The 27,986-nt window shown below is 39.6% G+C and overlaps 1 protein-coding gene across 1 annotated transcript in view; it reads left to right on the top strand.

Moving 5' to 3' along the window:
• Positions 1-27,986, top strand: part of OMA1 (OMA1 zinc metallopeptidase) — a 76,779-nt gene that overhangs the window by 15,731 nt on the left and 33,062 nt on the right. The window contains exons 4-8 of the mRNA XM_051999577.1: positions 13,586-13,814; positions 17,712-17,885; positions 17,983-18,090; positions 23,242-23,370; positions 25,972-26,046. Of these exons, the coding sequence (XP_051855537.1) occupies positions 13,586-13,814; positions 17,712-17,885; positions 17,983-18,090; positions 23,242-23,370; positions 25,972-26,046 (715 nt within the window). The remainder of the gene's footprint in view (positions 1-13,585; positions 13,815-17,711; positions 17,886-17,982; positions 18,091-23,241; positions 23,371-25,971; positions 26,047-27,986) is intronic.

Genomic DNA, 27,986 nt, shown 5'->3' on the forward strand with positions numbered 1-27,986 from the left:
AATATGTATCCTGAACTTGTGACCTCTCTATATGGAGATGGATAATATTTTTAATCCTGAGTCCTCTGGAACTGTTTCCCCATTTCTGTGGGGGCCCCCAGTATCCTTCTCATCTCTCAGGCTCACCATAGAGAAGTCATCCTGTTCCCTTCACTTCTCCAACTTCCTTTATCCAAGTTGTAAAATCCTGTTGATTCTGCATTTGTAGCATCTCTCCTCTCCTCTGGCACTACCCTCACTTTGATGCAGACTCCTATCACCTCACATTTGGATTGTTGCGATCACTCCTGGCTGGTCTGCCTGCCTCAGAGCACACCCTGCTAGTCCATTCTCCATTCAACCACTGAAGAGATTTTCCTAAAGTATAGATTGGATCATGTCACTCCTCTTCCCCCCCAAACCAATAGACTTCAGTGGCCCCCTCTTGCCTCTAGCATCAAATACAGACATTCAAAACCTTCCATAATCCAGCCCTCTCCTACTCTTCTAGTCTCCTTATATCTTAATGACTCTGGATTCTTTGCCAATCTTGGAAGGAGTTCCTTTATTTCCTGACTTTGGGCCTCCTCATTGGCTGTTTCCAGACTTGGAATTCTCTCCCTTTCTCCTCTACCCTCAATCCTTATCCTGAGTTGTATAAAGTCTCAGATAAAATATTGCCTTCTTCTAAGAAGTCTTTCCTGATCCCCTTTAACTTGAACACCTTCTCTTGAAGACTGCCCTAGTTTAGCTTGTTTTTGTGTTGTCTTCTCATCATGAGCTGCTGGAAGGCAGGGACTATTGTGACCTTTTTTCTTCCCCAGAGTTCCTGGCAATTAGAAGGTCCTTTTTTTTTTTTTTTTTAGTTTTGCTTTTTTTATTTAAATTTTTGACATTTATTTAAAGTTTTAAGTTCCAGTTTCTATCCTTTTCTCCCTCCCCTCCCTCTCACTGAGAAAGTAAGCAATCAGATATAGGCTATACATGTGCAGTTACATAAAATATTTCCATATTGGTCATTTTGTACAAGAAGACTTGAACAGAAGAAAAAAATGAAGAAACGCAAGTGAAAAATAGCTTGCTTCAGTCTATTCACTCAAGGTCTGTGGAAACAGATAGTATGCTTCATCAGGAGTCCTTTGGTATTGTCTTGGTTTATTCTATTGCTGAGAATAGTCAAGTCATTCACAGTTGTCCGTTGAACAATATTGCTTTTACTGTATATAATATTCTCCTTCTTGTGTTTACTTCGGTTCACATCTGTTCATGTAAGTCTTTCTAGGTTTTTCCGAAATTATCCTGCTTGTCATTTTTTATAGCACTTAATATTACATTACAACCATGTAACACAGTTTGTTTAGCCATTCCTCAGTTAATGGGCATCCCTTTGATTTCCAGTTCTTAGCCAATACAGAAAGAGTTGCTAGAAAAAAGTTGTGTACAATTAAGTCCTTTTTCCTTTTTTTTGGATCTGTTTGGGATATTGTCCTAGTAGTGGTATGGCTGGATCAGAATATACAGTTTTATAGTAGGTCCTTAATATGTGCTAATTGATTTTTTTGTTGAAATAAGTTTAAAGAATCACAGAATTTTGCAGAATAGGAGGGACCACAGAAGTAGAGATTTTTTTCAGCTCTGAAATTCTGTGACTCAGAAGTAGTCCGACCTAGGTTGGAAAAAGACTCCCCAGCACAGGAAGGGCCGCTTGAAGGCTCCCCTTGAAGGCTCCTCTTGAGCAACCACTCTTCCTAGGCGGCCTTTTCTCCAATTGTCAGGATGTTCTGAATGACATCCAGCCTGAATTACCTACCTTGGACCTTCTACGCTGCTCTTGGGCTGATCCCGAGCTATAGAACAGAACCGGTCTAATTCCTGTTCCACATGATGGTCCTTTAGGCACTTGAAGACTGTCGCTAGCCTGTCCTGGCATGCATTCACCCTCTGCCTGCTCTCCTCTAGCTCTCTTTGGCTTATCAGTGCCCTTCCTGACCTGTGGGGCCCAGTCCCAGACCCTCAGCCTCCAGAAGGGGAGGTCCCCCAGGTCCCAGCTTCCTCCTTATTCCTGGGCACTGTGCTCTCTCGAGGGCGCTGAGAGGGCTGGTTTGGCCGTCGCATGCCCCTGACTCCTTGAGATTGCCGCCTACTGAAGACACCAAGCCTTTGGACACTGATTTTCCATCCCAGCTTTGGGTCATCCCCTCCTTTATCCAGATCACTGATAACTATGTTCAGTAACTCAGGGCCATGCATGGAGCCCTTCTGAACTATTGTTCATCACAATAACACTGAAGTTTGTAGGGAACTTTACAAGCATCTCATTTTGTCTTCACAACCACCCGGGTGAGAGGTGTCCATATTGTCTCCTTTCCCAGACAAAGAAACTAAGGCAGATTTTGAACTCAGACCTTGCTGAATGCAGACCACTGTCTCCATGGCACCTCGTGGGGCTTCCTCCCGAGCAGTCAGCTCTGACTCCTCTGTCTGCCTGTGGTCACCTCTCCCACCCTGTTCCTGTTCTTGCCCAGTGACAACCTGAGCTTTTCTGCAGTGCTTGGCTACAGTCCAGGTGGACTCAGCCAGCAGCATTTCCTCCATACTCCCTTTTAGCCAGCTTGGTAACTGTCAGAATAAGGAACGTGGTTAGTCTGCCACGGCCGACTTCTGTACACACATATAGCATCGGCATGTGTGTTGTGTGCACGTGTGAAGTGCGCTGTGTGTGAATGAACCTGGACCTGGGACTGACATTGCCCTCCCTGATATTGCTTACAGTGCTGGCCTTTTGTTGCTTCTTTGTCTTTTTGTTGTTGTGGTCGTTGTTTATTGTTTTTTTTTTTTTTTTAAATTATAGTAGCTTTTTATTTTTCAGAATAAGTGCAGAGATAATTTAACATTCACCCTGCAAAACCCTGTGTCCTAATTTTTCTCCCTCCCTCCCCATCTTCCCCCTTCCCTAGATGACAAGTAATCCCATAGAAGTGCTTCTTTTTCTAGGTGTCTTCTAGTTAGATTTAGCCCAGTGCTATAGCCTGTCAGAATCTTTTTGGATCTTAACTGTCATTTAGTGCCTTGGTTTTCTAGGCATCTCTTCAGGACTGGATTCTAGTCTTTCTCAGGAATCAAAGACAAACCTACTAGCATTAGCCTCCAGATTCAGGATCTCATTTGTCCCTTTCCAGGCCCAAGACCCTCATGTTCTGTGAGATCTATCTGAAATCACAGCAGTGTCAGCAGGCTCATGGGCAGATGTCTCTGCAAAGAGTGATAGTTTTATATCTTCACTGCCTATTCTCATTCCTTCCATTTCTTTTTCTTCTCTTATTGCTAAGGCTAACATTTCTAGTACAATGTTGAATGATAGTGGTGATGATGGGCACCCTTGTTTGTCCCTTGATCTTACTGGGGAGTCTCCTAGCATATCCCATAACATATAATGCTTTCTGATTGTTTTAGATAGATGTTACTTATCATTTTAAGGAAAATTCCATTTATTCCTGTTCTCTCTGATGTTTTTAATAGTAATGGGGTAGTATGTTTTGTCAGAATCTTTATCTGCATTTATTGAGATAATGATGATTTCTGTTATTTTGGTTATTAATGTGGTCAAATTACGTTGCTAGTTTTCCTGAGGTTGAACCAGTCCTGCGTTCTTGGTCAGAGGGTACTATCCTGGTGACAAATTGTTGTAATCTCTTTGCTAATATTTTATTTAAAGTTTTTGCATTTGATATCTGCTTTTTTTTTGCCGAGGTTTGTTCTCTGTGTGTGTGTGTGTGTGTGTGTGTAAATTTCAATAGTGTATTGCCGGTACTGTCTATATTCTTTTTTTTTTTTTTTTGATATATTTTATTTTATAATAACTTTATATTGACAGAGTCCATGCCAGAGTAATTACTGTCTATATTCCAAGGAAATCATAAAGGAGGGAAAAGGTCTCACATGTGCAAAAAATATTTGTAACAGCTCTTTTTGTGTTAGTAAAGATTTGGAAAATGAGTAGGTGGCCATCAATTGGGGAATGCCTGAATAAATTGTGCTATATGAAGATAATGGAATATTATTCTATAAAAAATGTACAAGCTGATTTTAGAACAAGCTAGAAAGATTTACATGAACTCAAGCAGAACCAGGAATATGTTGTACACAGTAACAGCAAGAATGTGTGATGATCAACTGTGAAGACTTGGTTCTTCTCAGTGGTTCAGAGATTAATGGCAGTCCCAATAAACTTTGGATAGAAATCACCATCTGCATCCAGAAGATAATTACAGAGATTGAATGTAAATCAACACATACTATATTCACTTCTTTTTTCTGCTTGTTTTCTCTTCTGTGGTTTTTCCCTTTCTGATTTTTTTCTCCCAACATGATTCATAAAGAAATACATATTTTAAAAGTTTATAGATATATAAAACCAGAAAAAAAACAATAAAGGAAAAAAAAATCAATAGTATTTTATTTTTCCAATTACAAGTAAAGATGGTTTTCATCATTCATTTTTGTAAGATTTTGAATTCCAAATATTTTCCCCCACCCTCCTTTCCCTCCCTCTTCCCCAAAGACTGAGCAGTCTGAGAGAGATTATACCCATATAATCATTTTAAACTCAATTCCATATTAGTCAGGTTGTAAAAGAAAAATCAGGACAAAAGGGAAAACCCTGAGAAAGAAAAAGCCAAAAAAAAAAAAGTGCAAACAGTATGCGTCCATCTACATTCAGTCTTCATGGTTCTCTCTCTGATGCAAATGGCATTTTCTATCCCAAGTCTATTGGCATTTTCTTGGATCAGGGTATTGCTGAGAAGAGCAAAGTCTGTTAGAATTGATTGATTTCTACTTTTGACCATGAATTGGTGAAATAGAAATTTATAGTATAGAAATGTTTGACTCAGCTCATGTCTCCAACATGAACACTTTATTTTTAAGGTTTGCTTTTAAACTGTGCAGCCAAAAATTACAAGAAATATCAGTTTTGCTGCTCCTTGGTGAGATGAGTGCCAACCTAGAGTCGGGAAGATTTGAGTTCAAAATCAGTCTTGGACATTTTGTAGCTGTGTGACTCTGGACAAGTCATTTAAACTTAGTCTTAGTTTCCTCAGTGGTAAAATGGTGATAATAATAGCACCTCCCTCCTACAGGATGTGTGAGGATCAGTTGAGATCATCATTTGGAAGCACTTAGCACAGTGTCTGGAACATAATATATATTAGTGCTTAATAAATGCTTGTTCCCTTTCTCCCCTTCAAACACTTTTTTAGCATATGGAAGTTGGAAATAACGAATCCTAAAAATAGAAGGCATCTTAATAGTTTATCTCACATAACCTACCTCCGTCTAAGTTCCCTTAAAATTTTTTATATTGATTTTAATGAATGTCAAAAAAGAACATTTTCATATGCAAAATTGAAGAGAAAGCTGTATGAAACCATATATCTCTATTATGTACAGCTATATATATGTATCACATGTACATACTCACATATATTTATTTTATATGTCTACATATATACGTATATATGTAATAAATCCAACATTTTACTTTTAAAATTAGCCTGCTTGTCTGCATTTTTTTCCTGAACTAACTTCTGTTCTTGTCATTACATTTTTAAAGATTCTCCAATAATCTAATTTCTTTTCTTCTCTCTTTTTCTTGGCTATTCTATCTCTGCTTTCCAATCCTTCCCCTCAATGCAAAAAGAAAAAACACAATCCCTGTAACAAATAAGCAAAACAAACCTATCCTTTTGCAACTTCCCCACCAACTCAGCCAGTTTGTGTCTTGAATCAGTCCCTCTCTGTTGAGGCTGCTTGCTCTGTTACTGCTTCTTTGCTGGGGTAGCCTTCAGTGATCTTGTCCTTCAAAAAGTGCTGAAGCCTTTTCCAGGTAGGTTTTTTTTTTTTTTAAATGCTGTTATAGTTACTCAGTTCCCTCTTAAACCACTGGAGATGAATGGTTTCTGTCTCCTTTTAAGAAATATGTAATTTTTTCTAGTGTCTGTTCTAATGATTAATCATCCTTATAATTAAAAAGTTCTTCTTTATAGTAATCTATATACTTTCTTTCTTTAATTAATTCTCTTTGACCTTGGCAGATTAGAAGCAACTAACCAGGGTCTGCATAAAACCATTCATTTTTGGGGACCATTCTTAGTCATTAGTCTTCCCCACTCTCCTGTCCCATATCTTCGAAAACAACTTTAAGAGTACTAGTGAAGGTATAATAGCTTATATCCAGACATGTCTAGAGGCAGTTTGGGCTTAGTAATTTGAAAGGAGAAACTTTAAAGGTGGAGAGTTCTGAGAAAAGTTCCTCAGCAAGATGGGCTTTGAAGGAAATGAGAAAAAGAGAGGTGGAGGCGAGGGCACAGGGGCATTCCAGGCCTGGGAGGCCAGCAGTACAAAGGCACAGAGATGGAGGACTGAGCACCCTGTGAGAGAGTATGGAGGGGAATAACATTCAAGAATGTAGGAAACATGAGAAAGCATAAGGTTAAAGGACCCCATGTAGCATTGTAGATAAGGTGTTAGAGTCCAAAATACTCATATCAGATCTAGCTTCAGATACTTATTAGCTGTGTGACTCTGTACAAGTCACTGAACTTTTGTTTATCTCAGTTATCCCACCTATGAAATGGGGATATCCCTGGATTATTGTGAGGCTCAAAAGAGATAATTTGTAAGGCATTTTGCAGATCTTAAGATATTATATAAATGCTAGCTATGATCAAATGTCAAACAAAGGAGTTTTTATTGAATTCTGACAGTGGTAGGAAGCCTCTAGAACTCCTTATTAATAGAGAATGTGTGTGTGTGTGTGTGTGTGTGTAACTGAAAGGGGAATAGATAGGAAGAGGAGAAACTTGAGGCAAGGATCCCTTTTAGGAAGGAGACTAATGCTGTAGACTAGGTAAGAGATGATGAAGGCTGGACTAAGATGATGACTGAGTAGAGAAAAGGGGAGGTGAATAAGAGATGCTTTGAAGGTAGAAACAACAAGATTTGACAGTGGGTTGGCTCTGTGGAGTGAATCAGAGTGAGGTTGGAGCCTGGATGACTGGGAGGATAATGGAGTTTTCTATAGTAATAGGGAAATTGGGAAGAGGGAAAGGTTTTGAGTGGAAAGTAATGAATTCAACTTTTGCACATGTTGAGTTTGACATGCATATGGACTATTCGATTTAAAATGCACTGACTGTAGCTAAGGAGAGAGACTAGTGCTGTATCAATGAGGGAGTCATCCACAAGAAGCTCAAGATAATAAACCAGAGCAGCTAATGACATGAACCATCTAGCTACACCTCCAGTAGACATCTTAAATTCAACTCATCGACAACAGAACTCATTACCTTTTCCCCTAAATCCAATCTCCCCCATTATTGGATAGGGCAAGACCATCTTCCAGTCCCCCAGGCTTCCAACCTAGATATCATCCTGGATCCTTCCTTCTCCCCCCATCCAAGAACCTTTTCTCTGTGCTGCCTCCCCGCTGGTACAGCCCTTCATGGCCGGAGCATATGCTGTTGACTCCAATCCATTTTTCATTCAGCCAGTAGTTTTCCTAAAGTACAGGTCTAACCAAATCATCTTTCCCCCACTCCCTCTCTCCCTCCCTTCCCCCCACTCAGTAAACTGCAGTGGCTCCTTATTGCCTCTCCAGGCTCAAATACAAGTACAAATCTTTTTGGCTTTTAAAATCCTTCCTAACATAACCCCCTTCTACTTCACACCTTGCTCCCTGACATAGCTTCAAACAAGACCCTCTATCCCTTGACTCAGAGCATTTTCTCCATCTGTCCTTGCTGGAAATGTTTTTTTTTTCTGCTCCAACTACTGACCTCTCTGGCTTCCTTTAAGTTCCAAACTAAAACTCCACATTTTCCTGGAAGCCTCTATATATGTTATATATATTTTCATGTGGTTTGGTTCATTAGATTGTAAGTATCTTATGGGCAGGAATTGTCTTTTGTTTTTTTTTTAATATCCCAGTACTTAGCACAGTGCCTGGTACATAATAGACACTTGGTAAATGTTTATTGATCAATTGATTTATTGAAAGTGTCAGATGTTAATAGAGATTTAAGATTGAGAAAACACTATTACAATTAAAAGATCATTGGCAACTTTGAAAATTTTATTTGATTGACAGAATAAGAAGCCAGAAGGTAGAGACACTGATTGTTTTTTATTGACAAAACATATACATGGGCAATTTTTCACATTGAGTCTTGCAAAAACTTCTGTTCCAACTTTTTCCCTCCTTCCCTCCACCCCCTCCCCTAGATGGCAGGCAGTCCCATACATGTTAAACATGTTAAAGCAAATGCTATGTTGTGGCACTGATTGATTTTTTTTTTTATTATAGCTTTTTATTTGCAAGACATATGCATGGATAATTTTTCAGCATTGACCCTTGTAAAACCTTCTGTTCCAACTTTTCCCCTTCTTCCCTCTACCCCCTCTCCCAGATGGCGGGTAGACCCATACATGTTAAATATGTTAAAGTATCAGTTAAATTATATATATACACATATCCAAATAGTTATTTTGCTGTATAAAAAGAGTCAGACTTTGAAATAGTGTATAATTAACCTGTAAAGGAAATATAAAATGAAGGCTGACTAAAATAGAGGGATTGGGAAATCTATATAATAGTTAATAGTCATCTCCCAGAATTCTTTCACTGGGTGTAGTTGGTTCAGTTCATTACTACTCTATTGGAGCTGCTTTGGTTCATCTCATTGCTGGAGATGGCCAGGTCCATCAGAATTGATCCTCATATATTATTTTTGTTGAAGTATATCATGATCTTCTGGTCCTGCTCATTTTACTCAGCATCAGTTCGTGTAGGTCTCTCCAGGCCTTTCTGAAAACCTTCTGCTGGTCATTTCTTACAGAACAATAATATTCCATAACATTCATATATCACAATTTACCCAACCATTCTCCATTTGATGGGCATCTGCTCAGTTTCCAGTTTCTGGCCACTACAAAGAGGGCTGCCACAAACATTTTGGCACATGCAGGTCCCTTTCCCTTCTTTAGTATCTCTTTGGGGTATAAGCCCAGTAGAAACACTGCTGGATCAAAAGGTAGGCACAGTTTGATAACTTTTTGAGCATAGTTCCAAATTGCTCTCCAGAATGGTTGAATTAGTTCACAATTCCACCAAGAATGCATCAGTGTCCCTGTTTTCCCACATCCCCTCCAACATTCATCATTATCTTTCTCTGTCATTCTAGCCAATCTGACAGGTGTGTAGTGGTATCTCAGAGTTGTCTTAATTTGTATTTCTCTGATTAATAATGACTTGGAGCATCTTTTCATATGGCTAGAAATAGTTTCAATTTCTTCATCTGAAAATTGTCTGTTCATATCCTTTGCCCATTTATCACACTGATTACTTTTTAATTAAATCTGATTTTTAGAAAATGAACACAAATTTTTCTCTCTTTATTTTCCCTTCTCTTCCCCTCCCCTCCCCCCCAATTAGGAAGAAACAGCAACAGAAACAAAATCCTTTTAATAAATACACATAGTCCAGAAAAACAGATTCCTATGGTGGCCATGTCATTTAGTACCATATCCATCATTTCTCTTTCTGGAAATGGGTAGCACGTTTCATCATCAATATATGAAATCATGGTTGTTCATTGTATCAGAGATCTTAAGTCTCTGAAAATTATTTGTTTTTCTGGAGTTGTAATTATATACATTGTTTTTGTTTCCAACCTCTTAACTCTATGTCATTTCATACAAATTTTCCCAGGTTTCACTGACACTTGTATAGATGGCTTTCTTAAGGATTTTAGCTATGAAGGGAAGGAGATATATGAGACAATAGCTACTAGAATTGTTGGGGTCAAGTGAAAGTTTTCTAAGGATGGGAGAAATCTTGTCTTGCTTGTAGGCCTCTGGGAAGGATCTGGGAAGGAGAGAATGATCATAACAGAAAGAGATGGAAGCAGTTGCAGGAGAAGTCAAGAGGGGGATTGATTGGCTCAAGAACAGGACTTTGCCTTGACAACAGAAGCACTGCCTTTTTGTCTGAGACTGGAATGAAGGAGGAGATATTGGGGACAGAAGTACAAGATACATGAGAGGAGGAGGGAGGGAACTATCTGGGCAGGGATGCCATTTTTTTCAGTAATGTATCGGGGAGGTCCTCAGTTAAGATAGTAGGGGAAGGAGATGCTATGGAAGGCTGGAGGAGAGATGATGGGTAGTTTTGGAAAGCTGCTGTGGAAAACAGGAGAGCAAATCAATTTAGAAGGAATAGAATATTTGCTTTGCTATTGTGAGGCCCCTATTGAGATCAGATTATATAAATTTTTGGAGCACAAACTTGGCAGTTTTGTGATTTCCTCCATCTTTTTTTAAGGAATAAAGATGTTGGCAGTAGCAGCAGTCCAGGGTTGGAGCAGTCCAGTAGGACAAGGCCAGAGGGAATCTTGAATGGAGGATAGTATAGAGTTGAGTTGAGTAATCAAGGAGTCAGTCATAGGGGATGAGAGTACAATAGTTCAGGGTTGATGGTGAAGGAAAGCAGAGAGATGGAGAGATTGGACATCATGGTAGGACTGAAGTATGCGATAGTGTGGGGGGTCAAAAGGATGAGAAAGATGGAATGAAAAATGGTTATAGTCAGATGAAAGAATTTCAGACTTCATGAACATGGAAGTAAAATGATGTGGATAATGGCAGAGTGAAGAGTGTGACCATCTCTTTGTGTAGCTAGGGTGGAATGAAGGAGTTGGTTGTGGGAGAAATTAGAGTAGTTGAGGGGATCCCCGGATATTAGGGCAGGAGATGAAAAGGAGAGAAAAATTGTGAAACAGGCATTGAAGTCGCTGAGGAAGGAAAATAGCTAAGAGCCCAAAAGGTGCAATTTGAACCTCAAGGCAGGTGATTAAGGAAGGTGAGAAGGAATATTTTGACTCTTCCACTTCAGTTTGGGAGTCAGGGGGTGTGAGATAAAGAACAACCAGGACACAGAAGTCCCTGTCATTGCAGCCTCCCAGTTAACACTCCAATCATTTCACAATGCCCAGGAAACCTCTGGGTTTTTTTCTTACTGTCTTTACTCACTCATTTGATAGTTTTCATGGATGTTGAATCAGAATGCATGAATGCTGTGGCTCCGTGAGCATCAGCAACGCTGGCTGGCATCTCTGTTCAAAAGCATCAGTCATAATAGACAGGGAAGTAAAACTGACATTTTAGCATTTTTCCATTAAAAGCTTGGTTGGAAATCCTAAGGAAATAAATACACACTTCATTCACTTATGTATTCTCAGAAACCATTATATCACAAAAGTGAGAATCATTGGTTCTTTCGCAATAACATGAAGCTTTGTTCCTTTTTTTATGTTTTGGTTTATGATATGTGGGCCACCATTTGAGGCAGAGGAGACAAGCCAACCTAATTTCCAGAGTTGTGTGTGAATGTCTACTAATGTGCAATGTCACATTAATTTCAAGGACATTGGAAACAGGAATGTCAAAAACAGTATTTGCTTAGCCAAGTAAGACTGATAGCAGTGAAAGAACAAACTTAATTCTAGCATTTACTGGGATAGAAATATTGGTGAACTTTTTAAAGAAAGAAAATGTAGATACTATTTTTTGAGACTTGTAATTTTCTGATATGAGATTTATTTGATGTAGTTCAAAATGTATTGTAGATGTCCTTCAAAATAAGATTTATGCCATATCCATTCATACCTTTTATCTGAAGACTTGTCATGTGTAGCTGTGAATTGTTCCTTATTTAACAAGACCAGATCTACAAACTCAAGTATTTATTAACTACTTATGTGTGAAGCTTTGTGCTGAATGCCTGGGATATGAAGACAAAATCAAAACTTTCAAAGAAAATTCAATAATTTTTATTGCTATCTTTTATTTTTATATCACCTGCATATCCTCTTGCATTTTACCCACTCCCAGAAAACCATCCTTTATGAGAAAGAGTAATAAAAAGAGGAGAAAGGAAAACAATATTTCTTCAAAACTAACCAACATATCATCAAAAAGTTGGTTTTATGTGTGAAATTCCACATCCATAGTCTTCCATCTTTGAGTTCTTCGCTACTACAAACAGTTCTGCTATCTAATTTTAGATGTTTATGTGGCCTTTCCAGTGAACTCAAAGTATATGGACTTTTGAGGCATTTTTTTTTTTTTTTTGCACAGATCCAATGGCTAGATAACTTAACTGCTGCATTAGTAATTCATTCATGTGCCTGTCTTTCCACAACCCTTCCAAAATGAACTGTTCCCATTTTGTGGCATCTTTGTCACTTTGCTGGCTGTGAGGTGAAACCTCAAGGTTGTTTTAATTTACATTTCTCATTTTATCGATGAGTTAGAACAGAGGTGTCAAACATATGGTGCATGATATTCCCCAGTGCAGCCTAATGCAGATCAAAATGTAATTGGGAAATATTTAACAAAATAAGCAACACCATAGTAAAACATAGATAATACATGTGATTTTTCTAAGTCAACATGTGGCCTACAAGAAATCTTTATGTATGCCCTAGTAACCCCTATTTCTTTCTTTCTTTTTTTTTTTTTTTAATAACTTTTTATTGATAGAACCCATGCCAGGGTAATTTTTTACAGTATTATCCCTTGCACTCACTTCTGTTCCGATTTTTCCCCTCCCTCTCTCCACCCCATCCTCCAGATGGCAAGCAGTCCTTTACAGGTTGAATAGGTAGTAACCCCTATTTCTGTTTGATTTTGTTAAGACTTTAGAAAGTTCTTTCCCATGATTGTTAATAGTTTGCATTTCTTCTTTTGTAAAGTGCATTTTGACCACTTTTGTTTTGGAGAAAGGCTTTTGCTCATGGATTGGTGTTTACTGTCTCTATATCTTGAATATCAAGCCCTTGTCAAAGGTATTTGATATATAAAATTTATAATTTTAGAAATGTATTTTTATGGAATTAAATTTTTTTTAAGTGTGTTATATTTTGTTATTGCAATGTTCCCAGTCTGATAGATAACATGTCTCAGGGATCTTTTTTGGAATTCACAGTGCTTGGGAGATTTCTTTTTCTTTGTGTGTAATAGCTGTCAGTTGTTTGCCCAATATTCTGAGTCCCCTGACCACTTGTTAAGCAGAGTGTGGAACAAAACCCATCCCAGGCCATCACATTGAATGTATTACTAAGCGGGTTTAGATCTGTGGTGTGGTGCTGTGTAGCTGTACTGAGGCTCTGCCTATGACCAAGGGGTCAAATGGACTTGGAAACCTTCCAGATGTTGGGCAACCTCTGATTCAGGGAGCAATTTCCCAGAATCTCAACCAATCTGAGATTTATTATCCAATTCTTAATAAATTTGGATTGCTTCAGAATAACTGAAGAATTTCACTCTAAAATAAGATTTAACACTGTAATTATGCATTATTTGGTTCTTTGTTATCTTTTGGTTAAGAGCTTTGTAAGTTGAATAACCATTGTAGAAAAATATGTTACAAAAAATAACCAGCTGTGATTTCCTGAATGTATTTAATTCAAACAAAAAGTATTTGCTCTTTACTTCGTATACTGGATATTATTTATTCCTTGCAATTTGTAATTTTTTTCCTTTCCAACAGGGGCATAAGAAAATGGTGGCAGACCCTTCCTCCCAACAAGAAAGAGCTTTTTAAAGAAAGTGTAAAGAAGAATAAAGGGAAGTTATTCCTGGGCTTAAGTAGTTTGGGAGTATTATTTATTGTCTTTTATTTTACTCACCTGGAAGAGAGTCCTGTCACAGGACGGAAAAAGTTACTAGTGTTGGGGAAAGAACAATTCATGATGTTATCACAAATGGAGTATGATACAGTAAGTAGTTAACAGTGACAAATCCTATTTTTAGAATGTTCCTGATACAGCCTTTTTTTTTTTTTTTTTTTTTTTAAAGCAAGTTAGGAAGGGCCTGTGTAGGAGGTGGTGTGAAGTTTGTGGGCCTGGGTCTCTTTGCTTGTGTTTGCCAGTTCTGAGCTTTCATTTCTATCCTCCAAAGCAGTTACAGAATAAACTATATTGATTTCTTTGTTGATTTTTTTGGGGAAAGGTCCTTGTTTTTAGAAATCTTAGTTCTCTGAATTGTGTCATTGAATCTAGGGAGTTGAATGGACAAAGAGCTAAAACTTTCTTAGTTGTATGTTAAAGGTGGATAAGATAAATGCAAAGAACCATTCCCCATCTCTCCATGGGCAGGTATTTTATAGAAGAAGCTTGTGTCTGGGGAAGTTCAGGCCTCTGTATTGCATTTAACAAAGTTTGTCTTGAGTCAATTCACTTGCACTTTGGGACCATCCATTGTGTGCATGGCCTTGCTTGGTGCTGCCGCGGGTCCACAGAGGTAAATTGGGGCATCCTTCTTGCTGTCAGGGATTAGTTTGCTGAAAAGTCCTCAGGGTTTCAGACATGCTTGTAGTTTAATCATAGACAGAGTAACAGATGAACAGGTACACGTATTGATAGAAAGCTGCAAGGTCTGCTAGGTTCTTTTTGTCCTTCGATTTGTTTAATTCTCAGAACTGGGACTGGGACGGGGTGCAGCTGATGAAACCCACGCTCCCCAGGGTTACTACACTAATAAATGTCCGGGTGACTTTTCCTTGCTCCCAGTCCAGCCTTGCCTGGGAGGCTGGGAGCTGTCCCAGGTCCATGTTGCTTCTCTGGGGGCAGACATCACATCTCTAGGATTTTCTTCAATGTTTTCTGCTTTCTGAGGATGCCCCACATACACATGTTAGCAGAATACCTTGTATTCATCTTAAACTTATTCCTTGTGGACTCAAGTTCCTTGAGGTTAGGGATTGTTTCACTTTTATATTTGGTATTCCCGGTGCTTAGTAAAATCTCTTGGATCTTTTTGTTTAATTGGATTAAGTTTTGTGAAGTTGGGTTAAGAGATCTGTGTTAGGTTGCTGCGGTATTTGCCTTTCCTGTCTCTAAAAAGCTGAAAATATGTTTCCCAAAGTCTTGGATGAGGAGCTCCTCATAAAGATCATTCTGATGTGAGACTGAATTTCACTTGGGCCTTCTGACATTTGCTGCCTAGTGATGTTGGACAACTTACTCCATCTCTAAGAACTGGCTTTATCATTCGTATCATTTTTAAAATAATCATACCCATAGGCACCACCATGAGATCAAAAAAGCCAGAAAACATTTCAGTCTGCAGACATTTCACTTATTTGCTAAGCAGGAAAAGATGGAGGCCAAAGGTTTTGGTTTTGAATATAAAATTGCTGGTTACAAAGGAGGAATAGTTATGAGCAGTATTTTTTCATAAAACGAGTTGGTGCAACAGAAGTAAAAGCAGATTAGAGAAAGTTTGGCAAGAGATCCTCAAAAGCAAAATCATCCCAAGGATATTTAATGAAGAAAATGGAAGGAAGATAATAAACTGAAGAAAAATGGAAAAGATCTGTAAAGTTAACAAAACAAGAATAGTGGAAAGGAAAGGAATTATCATGCTTGAACCTTAAAAATGACAATCCTGTTCATACTTGGAGGGCTGTGCTTAAAGGGAACACAGATAAGAAATGTGGCCAGATTGCTCCAAGTATACATAGCACATGTCTGGACCCAACATTCAAATGTGAAGGAGATTCGAAGTAATTTCTGGGAACATCAGGACATGTTTTTTTGCAAGAGGATCGGCATTCTAGGAGGAGGTGGTGAGCGGGCCTAGAGGATAGACTGGTGCAGAGAGAGAGACGGGACCCAGAACTGCACCCACAGGGAATAGCAAATAGGCCAGTTTGGCTGAAACAGTGAGTGCATGAGAGTAGTATGCTCGAAACCTGGAAGGTCAGCTGGAGCCATCTGTCAGGCTCTGAAGGCTTTTAAAGAGGCATGAAGGAGCCCTTGGAGGTTCTTGAGTAGGGAGTGTTACGATTAGACCTGGCGGCAACCAGCTGTGTAGGTCTGTTCTTCAAGGGACCGCCTGGCTGCATTTGGAGAAGCTCTTGGCCAGAAGGCTGGCTCTGGAGATAGATTTTTCCCCTCATTGTTGCTCATGGAGAAAGCATGAGAGACCTTGTTAGCAGAAAAACAGGCAGGCTAAGTAAGTTTGGGAGGCAGATTATTAAAAAGATATCTCTTGACTGATGAATTATCTTGCCCAAAGCAGCAGTCTGAAAAATCCTATGCCTAGTATAGTTGCCATCTTGATTTCAGGGACTATACCTGTGCTGATGAAATCGGGGTCTCTTGAAGTAGTAAGTGTAGATGAAGAAAGGCATTAACCTGAAAGACTGGTTAACACAAGCTGCTCTACAGTCATTTTTTACATTTAATTTCATGTTTAGTTTATTAATTTATGTATAATTTAATAGTTATACTCTAAATAATGAACATTTAAATCATTGCTAACCACAAATCAAATGATATTATGAATGATACAATGTTGAATAGTTTCTGGAATGGAAGTAGCTTTTGAATTTATTTCATCTGGTGCTGCTTTTTATTCTAATGTTTTTCTTACAGTGAAATTTCTTTAATGGTGTCCCAAGGACTGATTAAAGAAAACAAACACGAATGTCTGTAAGAGAATATTATCATAAAGCTAGAAGGTGCTAACATTGTGTTTAGCGCTAGAGAGCTTTTCTCCCAGTAATGGTGATTTCATTTGAATACCTACTTCAAACCAGGTTAATATAATTGCCTTCTTTAGTCTGTATTTTCATATGTGTCATACCCCGAGATAAGCTGTTACAAGTAACTATGAATTAGTTTTAATAGACTTCATTTATTTCATTTCCAGAATATTTGTGAAATAAAATGTATTCAATATTAAGAAAAAAAAACCTCAACAAACCATAAAGTTTACTCAAGTTTGAAATAGTTTTTTGTTTTGTTTGTTTGTTTGTTTTTGGAGGGGAAGAAGAGGTTCAATATATCATCTGATATGTCAAGATTATGTTAAAAAAAAAGCAACCCATTTAAAAATATGGCATATTAGAGGAAATTTTTAAAAATGTATGTCTATATAAGGACAATTCATATCTTGTTTTAAATAGATGAAATTATCTACCCCACGTATTCTGAATTCTATCAAAGTAAACTCTTATCTAGCTTTATGGAAGAAAGGAAGTATTTTTAATCATCGTGATACTTCATCAGTAACCTGGGGAGAAAATGGCACATCTATTAATACTGAAATTTCAATAATCTTCCGTCAGTGTGTGTGAATAAAACTTTAAATTAATGATACATTTAAGGATCCTTCTTTTCCTCCCCCAACCTGGTTAGGTTCGGTGTATTTTCAGTCCACTGAGCCATAAAAATAATTATCTTCTGTGTTTCACTTTTCTCCGTGATACTCATTTTTCTCCTGATGACAAAATGTTTTCTCCATACAAAGTTTCATTTCTTACATTATTTTACAGTTAGTAGGATAAAAAACCATTTAAATGTGTTTGTTTTCATATGCATAAATAAAAAAAGATGAATTTCATTTTAATTTAAAATGATTCAGATAAAAAATCTTAATCATTAACAGTTGTTCAAGATAATGAAGTATATTAATTTAACATGAATAATTCAGATTTCAAGAATTTAGAACTGTGATTTAATGTATGTAGATCTTTGCATACATCTTTAAAAAGTGGAATTAAAATATTGAACTGTTGGCAGCAGAATCTTTTCCCATAAAACATTTTGAACTGTTGATAACATTAAAATTGTCTAAAATTACAACCCCTTTTCTTTGTTAATATGTAGTGGATGGAAGAATTTAAAAATGACCTGCTGACTGAGAAAGATCCCAGGTACCTGGCGGTGAAGAAAGTTTTACAGCATCTGGTAGAGAGCAACAAAGACATCCCGGGCATCTCAGAGTTCAAATGGATTATTCATGTAGTAGATAAGCCCAGCATAAATGCCTTTGTTCTTCCTGTAAGTACGTTTCCCCTAGTGTTAGATTGATGACTTCTCTTTTCTCTGTGGCTCCAGAAGCTCATTGTCCAGTTGTTCTTTCTTTTTGTGTGTGCAGAACGGGCAGGTGTTTGTTTTTACTGGGCTTCTTGAGGCGGTCACTGATATTCACCAGTTGACTTTCCTTTTGGGCCATGAGATCGCTCACGCGGTGCTTGGACATGCTGTAAGTACTTCACATTTGGCATTTAGTTGTTAGAATGTTTGTCATGGTCATGAATTAATTGCCTTGAAAGTGCATAATGTTTTAAGGTTCATTTTTTTCATGGAGAGAATGGTGAAACACAACCAGCTTTATTATACCATCTAGAGATTGGCACAAGAAGACCATGCGGATGACAGACAGAGCCTGGGGCTTGGAGTCAGGATTCCTGCCTCTCTTTGGCCTCCAACTGGCTGGGAATATCACTGCACTTCTCTGGACCTCGGTGTCCTTCTCTGTAGTTGTTGAATAGACTTTTGGGAATAGTACCAGATTGTTCTCCAGAATGGTTGGATCATTTCACAATTCCACCAATAATGTATTAGTAAATATTAAATGAAATGAAGTTGTTGGACTATCTTATTTCTAAGGTTCCTTCTCTCTCTTTAAGATCCACAGATGTTGGAATGTTGTGAAGAAGTTGACAGTTATTTGGTGTAATCCTTTCTAACTTTAAAAAAAATTCTTAGGATTTCACAGGATAGTAGCATTTCAGAGTTGGAAGGGACTCTAGTCTCTATAAACATATGACAAGTGAGAGCTGGCTTTGTCAGAAGGCCTCTGGTGAGGGAGCTCTCCTGGGACAGAAGACTCTTGTCATCAGGATTATGGGAGAGTTTCTCCTGACATCAGGCCTCGTTTTCCCTTTTTGAAGCTGCAGCTCATTTTTCTGTAAAATTAATCCACACCTTAAAAATATCTGACAGAGGAAATGTCCCACTCCCTTCTAGCTGCCAGCTCATGCCTATGTGTAGGAAAGTAGCCTCTGAGAAGAAAGCTGAGGGAAAACTAAGAGACTTGAAGAGGAGAAATGGCCCCAAGTCCATCTCCCATCTTTAGGCAAGCCTCCTCTGCTCCCGGGAGCGGCCTCTGATAGCCTCACTGCCACAGTGGGAGTGTTTAATAATAAGAGAATCCATTTATTGAAGCAGGAAGAGACAGGTGGTGGTGGTACATGGATAGTTGCCCCAGTTCTTCTATTGGGGAGTCTTTATCTTCATCTATACCCTGTCCTCGACAGATGCACTCTGATTGGGGCTGTTTTTGTTGCTTTGGCTCTGTTTTTGTTAGGAGCTGAGAGGTCCTGGGAAACAAATTTTCACAGCCAGTCTTTCTGATAAAGGCCTCATTTTTAAAATCTATAAAGAATTGTTTAAAGTTTATAAGGATATAAGTCATTCCCCTATTGATAAATGGTCAAAGGATATGAACAAGACAATTTTCATGGGATGAAATTAAAGCCATCTATAGTCATATAAAACTATTCTAAATCACTACTGATTAGGGAAATGCAGTTTAAAACAATTCTGATGTACCGCCTCACACCTCTCAGGTTGGCTAAAATGACAGGAAAAAATAATGATAAATGTTGGAGAGGATGCAGGAAAGTTGGACACATACATTGTTGGTGGAATTGTGAAATGATCCAACCATTCTGGAGAGCAATCTGGAACTATTCACAAAAGTCTATCAGATTGTATATACTCTTTGACCCAGCAGTGCCCACTATTGGGTCTGTATCCCAAGAAAATCACAAAGGAGGGAAAGGATCCACATGTGCGAAAATGTTTGTAGCAATTCTTTTTGTGGTAACAAAGAATTGGAAAATGAGTAGATGCCCATCAGTTGGGGAATGACTGAATAAGCTGGGATATATGGAGATAATGGAATATTATTGTTCTATATAAAATGATGAACAAGTTGATTTTAGAAAGACCTGGAAAGATTTACACGCATTGATGAGTGAAATGAGCAGAACCAGGAATACATTGTACATAGTAACAGCAGGATTTTGTGATGATAAACTGTGAAAGACTTGGTTCTTCTCAGTGGTTCAGTGATCCAAGGCAATCCCAATAAACTTTAGACAGAAAACGCCATCTGCATCCAGAAAAAGAACTAAGGACACTGAATGTAAATCAACATATGCTACATTCACTTCTTTTTTTATTTTTTTGTTTTTTTTCTCTCCCATGGCTTTTCCCTCTTGTTCTAATTTTTCTCTCCCAGTAAGAGTCATAAAGCAATGTGGACTAAAATAAAAAAAAAAAACAAACAAAAATAAAAACAAACAAACAAGCCAAAAAAAGATCTGAGAGGCCGCTGCTGAATCTGGAGGGTTTCCTTCTCCACACTAACTACGGATTTCCTTCAGACTAAATGGAGTGCAAGTGCTGAAGCTTTCTTACACATCCAGTCATTAATGTTCCTTGTTTGCTTACTTCTTGTTTGGTGGGTGCCAAAATAGCCTTTATTTTTCTTCCCATAATTCTTTGTGGGAAATATTCTACCTGGGACACTGTATGGGGGAATTCCAAGTTCCTAATGTGACAGGGGAGCAAATTGAGTTCAAGGTGGCCAAGGATTTGCTTCAGGCCATATAAGCAGTAAACACTAGAGCTATGACTTTGAACCCCTCCTAGAAGTTCAGTGCTATTTTTTCCCTCCATGAAGATAACTTTTATTATTCTTTGACGCTCTACCTAAATTAAGAAAAAATACCTCTTTTTGTTTTTTTACATAATTTTTCCAATCTGAGTTCAGGTATGTGCCTGACTCTCCTAAATTCTATTTTTACCGACCTTACTAGTCAGCTTGGTATACAGATATTATAGCAATATTAGTCTTGAACTAAAAGATTGTCTAACACTCTTGGAAGGAAGGAACCCCAGATGCCACATTACAGCACATACACGTAACAAGTGGCTGTCCTTTTTCTCTCAAGGTTTTTAGCAGAGCTGAGGAGCTGCAAGATTTTCCTTCTATGTAGACGAGCGTTAATGGTTTCACATCCCTTAGATTAACCTCAATTTCCATTCCCAAAATAGAGTTTAAAAGAAAGTGGTCAAAGCTATTTACTCTGCAAAGCAGAATGAATTGCATTCCCTTTCTTCCTTCCAACTTGTTACTAGACTTAGGATCCAATTTTTTTAACGTCTCCTGGATCAAGGGTTCTGTGACAAGGAGTTTTGATTCCTTGGCCTCCGTTCGAGGCTGTGAAGCTTATGTTGCCTGGTCCATTACGGCTGCTTCACAACAGCTCAGTCAATCTTGGTCATCCATCACTTTAGAAACATTTTATTATGCAGGACATCTGTCTGTCTGGCACCGCATCCTGGGCCTTGTATTCAGCATATTGTCGTGATCTCTACCATGGAGCATCAGTAAAGAAATGAGCAATTACAATCATTAGAGGAGACATCAAATAGCAAATAACAGCTTTGAAGACTGAAAATATTAATATTTCTTTTGCACATTTCCTAAATGTTGCCAACACTTTAAAGATTTTCTTTTTGAGACCCAATTTTTATTTAATAATAATGGTGATGATGCTAGTTTACATTTGTAGAGTGCTTAAAGATTTGCAAAGTGCTTTGTGTATATTATCTCATTTGATCCTCGGTTGCTGTCCTGGGAGATAAAGGCTCTTAGTCCCATCTGACCTATATGGAGCTTGGGCTTCACAGAGATGAAGGGACATATTCAGCTCACTCTACTAGTAAGTGTCTGAAGCAGGATTTGCACTCAGATCATCCTGACTGCAAACCCAGCACTTTGCTGTGTCACACTGACACCCTTCTCCCTCTCTCTCCATCCCTTCTTCTTCCTTTTTTTTTTTTTTATTACTTTGTTACAACAATTACCTAATTCTACATGATGCACACCTATATATAGCTATACACACACACACACACACACACACACACACACACACTGTATACATGTATATATATATATATATATATATATATATATATATATATATATATATATATTTTTTTTTTTTTTTTTTTTTGGCCAAAATGAACATTTATTTAGAAGGAAAGGTTACAGACAAAGGAAGAGGTAAAAAAGGCAGCAGGAGTGGCAAATGTGAAAGAGCTGGGAGAGCGTATAGTTAGAAAGGAAAGGAATTTGAAAGGATCTGTTCAAGGAACAGACCACGAGGCCTGAGCAGGCCATTGACTGGCAATGCTTGCCTATATTTGTGTTCAGATATAATTCTGTATTTAGCAAGATCCGGCTTCTTTGGCTAAAGTTCTGAAAGTCTGATCATGGAAGGGGCTGATCCTGGTTTTTTCAAAGTCCATAAATGTGAGTAAGCCAGAAAGGTGCCGTTTACAGGTCCAGCAGTGAGGAGTTTGTGGCTGATTACCCAGCCAAGCCACTTACAAAGGTTACAAAGCTTATAGTACAATGGCTGAGAGCAAGTGGCAGCGCGGGCTGTTGTCATATCCTGGGAAGTCTCAGCAGCTCCCAGGAGGGGCTGCTGAGAAAGAGGCAGCTCAGGTCTCCCCACTGTTTTCAGCCAAGCTCCGGCTGGTGATATCATCATTGAATCCTCAATAATAGCTGTTTATTGGACACCCGTGTTCTTTGCAGCAGGGCAGGAAAATTCTCATCTCAGCAGATGGAATGCAGGTTTACCCTTTAATTCATAAAGGTCATTGATATTTACGTCAAACATTTTGCAGGAACTTCTGTTATAAGCAAAAGAAAGGATCGGCTGAACTTCTTTCCCTGATGCGAAATCCAAGATTGAAACTAAGACACACTTCAAGAAATGTAAAATGTATTTTCCATTTTTGGGTAACCTTAGACAACAGCAAAAGGCATAATTTAAGCAAATAAACAGTTACTTTGGAAGGAGAAATATAAAACTAAACATGGAGTTGTAAATTGTTCTTATCCCCTTCAGATATTAGCTGTTACTTGGTATTGAGTAAAAATGTGTGTATATAAGTGCATGTAATTTTATGGCATCTATACCTTATGATCTCTGTGGGATAAAATTTTTATTCTAATTTCCTTTCATCACCAAAAACTTTTGGATATTTTTTCCCTTCAAATATTTAACTTTTATATGATCTTTATTAAAATTGGCCACCTTGCTTTTGGATAGATGATGCGCATGTTTCCATGTGGGAGGCCAAGCTCAGTTAGCCTGCGTGTGCATGTGCTGAGTGAAGGCTGAGGAGGAAGGAGAAGGCCCAGGAAGGCCCACACCCGGGTTCCTGCTGCCCTTCGCACGGCTGCTCTGGGGTGGCCATTTGTGATCCGGTGGATGTGACACCGCAGCCAGTCTGATCCCTTTGTTCTCCTTGTTCTCCTCAGGCAGAGAAGGCCAGCCTGGTTCACTTGTGGGACTTCCTGGGCCTGATTATCCTCGCGATGATTTGGGCCGTCTGTCCTCGAGATAGTTTGGCGGTTTTGGCTCAGTGGATCCAGTCTAAACTGAAGGAGGTAAGAGTGAGGGAGAACCAGAGACAGCCTGGTGGTGCTGGCACTGATGGGCATTGGTGATTTTACTGTAGATAAATGGAGCCTAATATTATTTTATGTTTTGTTCTTAGGAAATGTGGGTTTTTCTTATTAAACATCATGGGTTTAGAGCTGGAAGAAATCTTGAGGTTATTTGGTTTAACCTCATTTTACAGAAGAAATTGAAAGAAACCGAAGCTCATAAAAGCCTGAGGTTTTGCAGGCTGTTAAATGTGAAACTTGAACCCTGGTTTTTGCCTACATTCAATGCTCTTTTTCTCTTGGCCATTCATCTTTACCTTACCTTAGAGGCAAAGAAGGCTGCTTTCTTGGAGTCTGTGCTTGGGGGCTCCACTTTGTTGGTTCCTATGCCAAGGTGTCAGATTTCAGTTAACAGGTCCAGTGTCCAACTTCATATCCAGCATCTGGCCAGCTCAGTGCAGTCTGGAGACTGCCCCACTTGTTCAGCTCCAGGCAGATAAGCCACCTAGCTGCACAACATTTAGAAGGTCAGGTGGGATGTCAAAGAAAGGCTATAATTTGTTCAGAAGCCCAGCCAACTCTGGGGCCGAACATCACTGTTTCCCTGAGCTCATGGGATCCCAGAGTCTTAGTTGTGAAGGATCTTACAGGTCCCCCACCCCACCCCCAATGATTGTTTTTGTAGACTCTCTTTTAAGTCCTCTAGTAAAGGGATCCACTATCTGCTTGGATGACTCTGGTCCAGGTTGGCAGTTTGATCCTCCCTCTTCCTTATTCTTCCTTGGGGATGAAGCAGAAGAAACTGATGTCCACAAGATGGTTATTCTTTTTAACCATTGGGGATGAAAGAGTTTAGGACAGGTCCTCAACAATTTTTGTTATGGATCCCTTGGGCAGTTAGTCTCTGGACTTTTCTATGGACCTTTCTAAAAACCATGTTTCACAGGGCTGACACATTGTAGGTACCATATAAAATCTAGCTATTGTTATTATGATTAAATGCATAAAATAAAATACATAGGATTACAAAGGAACCAAATTATTATGGAATAATTTAAAAAATATTTTGTGAAAGAAATATGTGAATCCTAGGTTATGAACTCTTAGTTCAGAGAATGTTGAGGTAACCTTAGGTTTGAGTGAAGGGGGAGGTGATTTTTATGGCATCTCAGTTGGGTTTGTGGAGTGGAGCCATACAGACCCATCTTTGTTCAGGGCCTTTTTATCTCTCTCTCCCTCACCCTTTCCCTGCCCCAGCCCTTCTATCTACCTGATGAACACTCAAATATCTAGCCTATATCCCAAAGGAACTACAAAAGAGCTCTTATTTGATAAATGGGATTCTTCCAAGGGATGTTTTCATTTTAATCCGACATGGAACTTTCCATCCTTAGAAAAATGTAGTCAGGCTATAAGGCTCTCCCTGGTCCCTCCAGCATTCAGTATGTTGCTTTCTAAATGGGGCTGAACCTTCTTGTTCTTTTTTCATCTTCCAGCATCTTCTATTGAGTAGCCACCTTTGTGATTACTGAAGTGCCATATGTAGTTCTTTCAGTTCTGGGAGTGCCTAACTGCTTGATTAACTGTGATTAATTATTTTATTTCACATTTCTCTCCAAATATTTCCCCTTGTCCTGGGAGATTTGACTATCTAGTTACAATCTGTTATTTGTTTATTTAATGATTTGTAGAGCGCCCATCCGAGTGCCATCTGGGTGCTGTTCCAAATCTAAGGCACAAAACACAATGAGATAAATTGATAATAAAATTGAGCATCAAGCGTACATTCATGTTATGTTATGTCATTTTCTTTGTTTATAATTACTGAAAGTTCTTAAAGGGAAAAAAAAAAGGATAGCTTTTGGTTGGGTTGTAGAACCTGATCTCTGGAGGACAAAAGCAAAATGGTTTGATTTAGCCTCCCTCGACCTAGTCCCAAGAGGACGAATACGTTTCTTGTTTGTTTTTATTTTATTTTTTTAATGGTTTGAGAATGTGTAGTAAGGAAGAGTCACAGAACCCAGAACGTCTTACTACTAAACAATTAAATTGCTTTCTGGAAAATAAAGTTGGATTGCCTCCAGCATTGTTTTTGAGCTCCCTCCCCTTAAATTCCTGAATGGATATGAGGAAGGACTACTTGTCATTTTTCTAAAGCTATAAAATCACTAGCAGACCCAGTTTCCACAGAGAGTCAGAGACAGTGGTGGCCCTCGAACTCGGTTCTTCTGACACAGCCCTGTTTTCTCTGCCTCCCAGAGACAGACACTCTCATTGTGCTTGATCTCAGCGGACTGCAGGCATTACTTCTCTTTGAATTTTTATTCCCCCTTTGGAAACGACCCCACCTATCATTAACACAATATGTATTCCTCCCTGATCAAGGAAAGAAGGCTGCAGTGTGGACTTTACCCCTGTCTCCTTTGCTACTGATGCTTAGGAAATGTTAAATCTTCATAAGGAATATACACGTTTCATCTCGCACGCCTCAAGTATCTGTTGAAATGAATAAAATACCCTTTAGTACTGATGAGGAAGAATCGTGTTTCTCTGACGTTGTGAATGCAAATTGTAACCGATTTTATGTCGTCTTTCTCCTAGTATGTGTTTGATAGACCCTATAGTCGCACCCTGGAGGTGGAAGCTGACAAAGTCGGGCTGCAGTTTGCCGCAAAGGTAGGTGGAACCAGCGCTTACGCAGACGGCGGAGGGGCCCCCCCAGATAATGAGAGGGAGGGTCCCAGCCGAGCAGGAGTGCGGTCTGATAGTCACGCTTCAAGAGGAAAGATTTTCTTATTTGGAAAGGCTTGTAGGTCATAAAGCTTATGGTACTTAAAAGGTAGTTTTATAGCATTATTTCCCAGCAACATCTATTAAGTTCCCATCTGTACCTGGGGCTGGAATGAGTCCTGCATAAAATAAATAGGGATGTCATCCTAGGAGCAGGAGTATTAGACTTCTGCTAGGGGAAGGGATTTTGTGCACACGGGGTTTTTCTGTATGTAGACATTAGTTGTGAAAATAACATTTTTTAAATAGTCAATGGTTTGCCTTTAAATAGGATTTTCTTGTGTTCCTTCCACCTCCTGGAAATCCTAATTTCTGCGTGATCTTTAGCTTTTCACTGTCCCTGGCTATGCTCAGGGTCATCTGCACCGCCATTGTTCAGGCGCCTGAAGGTTTTCGAAATGTCTGGCATGCTTTGGAGGTGGGCACTGCAGCACCTGTTTTTGTTATTTTACAGATGAGGAAACTGAGGCACACACTTGTCAGGGTCCCAGAGTCAGAGGCGGTGTCTCTGACTTCAGGGCCGGCAGGGTCCGTTACTCAGGGCCGCCTTGCACCTTTGTGCTCTGGTCCCGTCCCTTCTCTCTTCATCATGTCTCCCCTCCTTCATCACACTTCAGTCATCGGTGTGACACTCGTCGTCACACACTATTGGCATATCTGAGTTCAGACCTTGTGCTCTCCGGCCTGGCCTGCTGCTGTGCTCCCACCTCTCTCCTCCTCCCCTGCCTGGTCCATCTGACATGATGCTGTCCAGTGACTCTTTCTAGTGTCCAGAACCTTCTCTTGCGGTAATAATGTCCCTCCCTCTACAGTCCTGCCCGTGCTCAGAGCCCTTAAACTGTCCCTCATTGCTGCCAGAGAAATGCAGCCTCCTCAGCCCTGCCTCCTTGGGCCTCGACAGTCTGGCTCTGACCTCCCCATTCATTCCAGAGGGAGGTGATGTGTCTGAAAGTGAGTTTTACCAGAGCTAAAAATGGTCAATTTAAAGTTAGTTCGTTGTTTATGCCGAGGACTCTAAGTTCCGAGTTTGCATCGTCAAAGAGCAGTTTGATTTTCTGGCTGGAGCCCCGTGGGCAAGGAGGGTGCTTCATGAACTTGTGCCCTCACTGTCCCTTCTGGGACAGTGTCTCCGGAGGCAGTGGGGTGGAATCAGTGAAATCTTAGACTTGGGAGCAGCTGAATTGTGTCCAGATCCTGCCCCAAGAACTTACTCCGCTGTGACCGTGCCCAAGTCATTTACCCAACTCTGCACTGAGTGAGACCCACATCAGGGAGCATTTATTTAGTTCCTGCTGAGTGCCAGGCGCTGGCCTTGAAATCAGTGGATATGAAGGCGGATACACATGAAAGTGTATTCTGAGCCTCTCTGAGGAAATGGTGGCCCTGGGGGTGGGATTCAGGATGTCCTCATGGACTGAAAGAGGTTGAGATGAGCAAGAGGAAGGTGATTGCAGGGAGTGGGGACCGGGGATGGGAAAGAACGTGCTGCAGCCTCAGCAGGAAGGCTGGTCTGGCGGGAGGGGACAGGGACCTTCAAGGCGGTAGGAAGCCATTGGTGTTTCACGAGCAGGACGCTGCCATGGCCTGGCCGGTGCTGTGGAGACTTTGCTTTGGCCCTTCTGTTGAGAGGGCAGAGGCCTGAGGCGGGGAATGTCCTGCAGGAGCCGATTTCTGCCCTGAGGAGAGGTGGCTGGGTGAGGGCAGAGCTGAGGACAGATGGGGAAGACTCGGCAGCCGACTGGAGAGGGAGAGCCTGCAAAGCCGGGGGAGGAGACACTAGGGCATCCTCAGCATTAGAGGAAAATTTGGAAGTGCTGTGGGTTCTG

Source organism: Antechinus flavipes, chromosome 4, assembly GCF_016432865.1.
Source record: "Antechinus flavipes isolate AdamAnt ecotype Samford, QLD, Australia chromosome 4, AdamAnt_v2, whole genome shotgun sequence".
In the NCBI taxonomy this organism is placed as follows: Eukaryota; Metazoa; Chordata; class Mammalia; order Dasyuromorphia; family Dasyuridae; genus Antechinus; species Antechinus flavipes.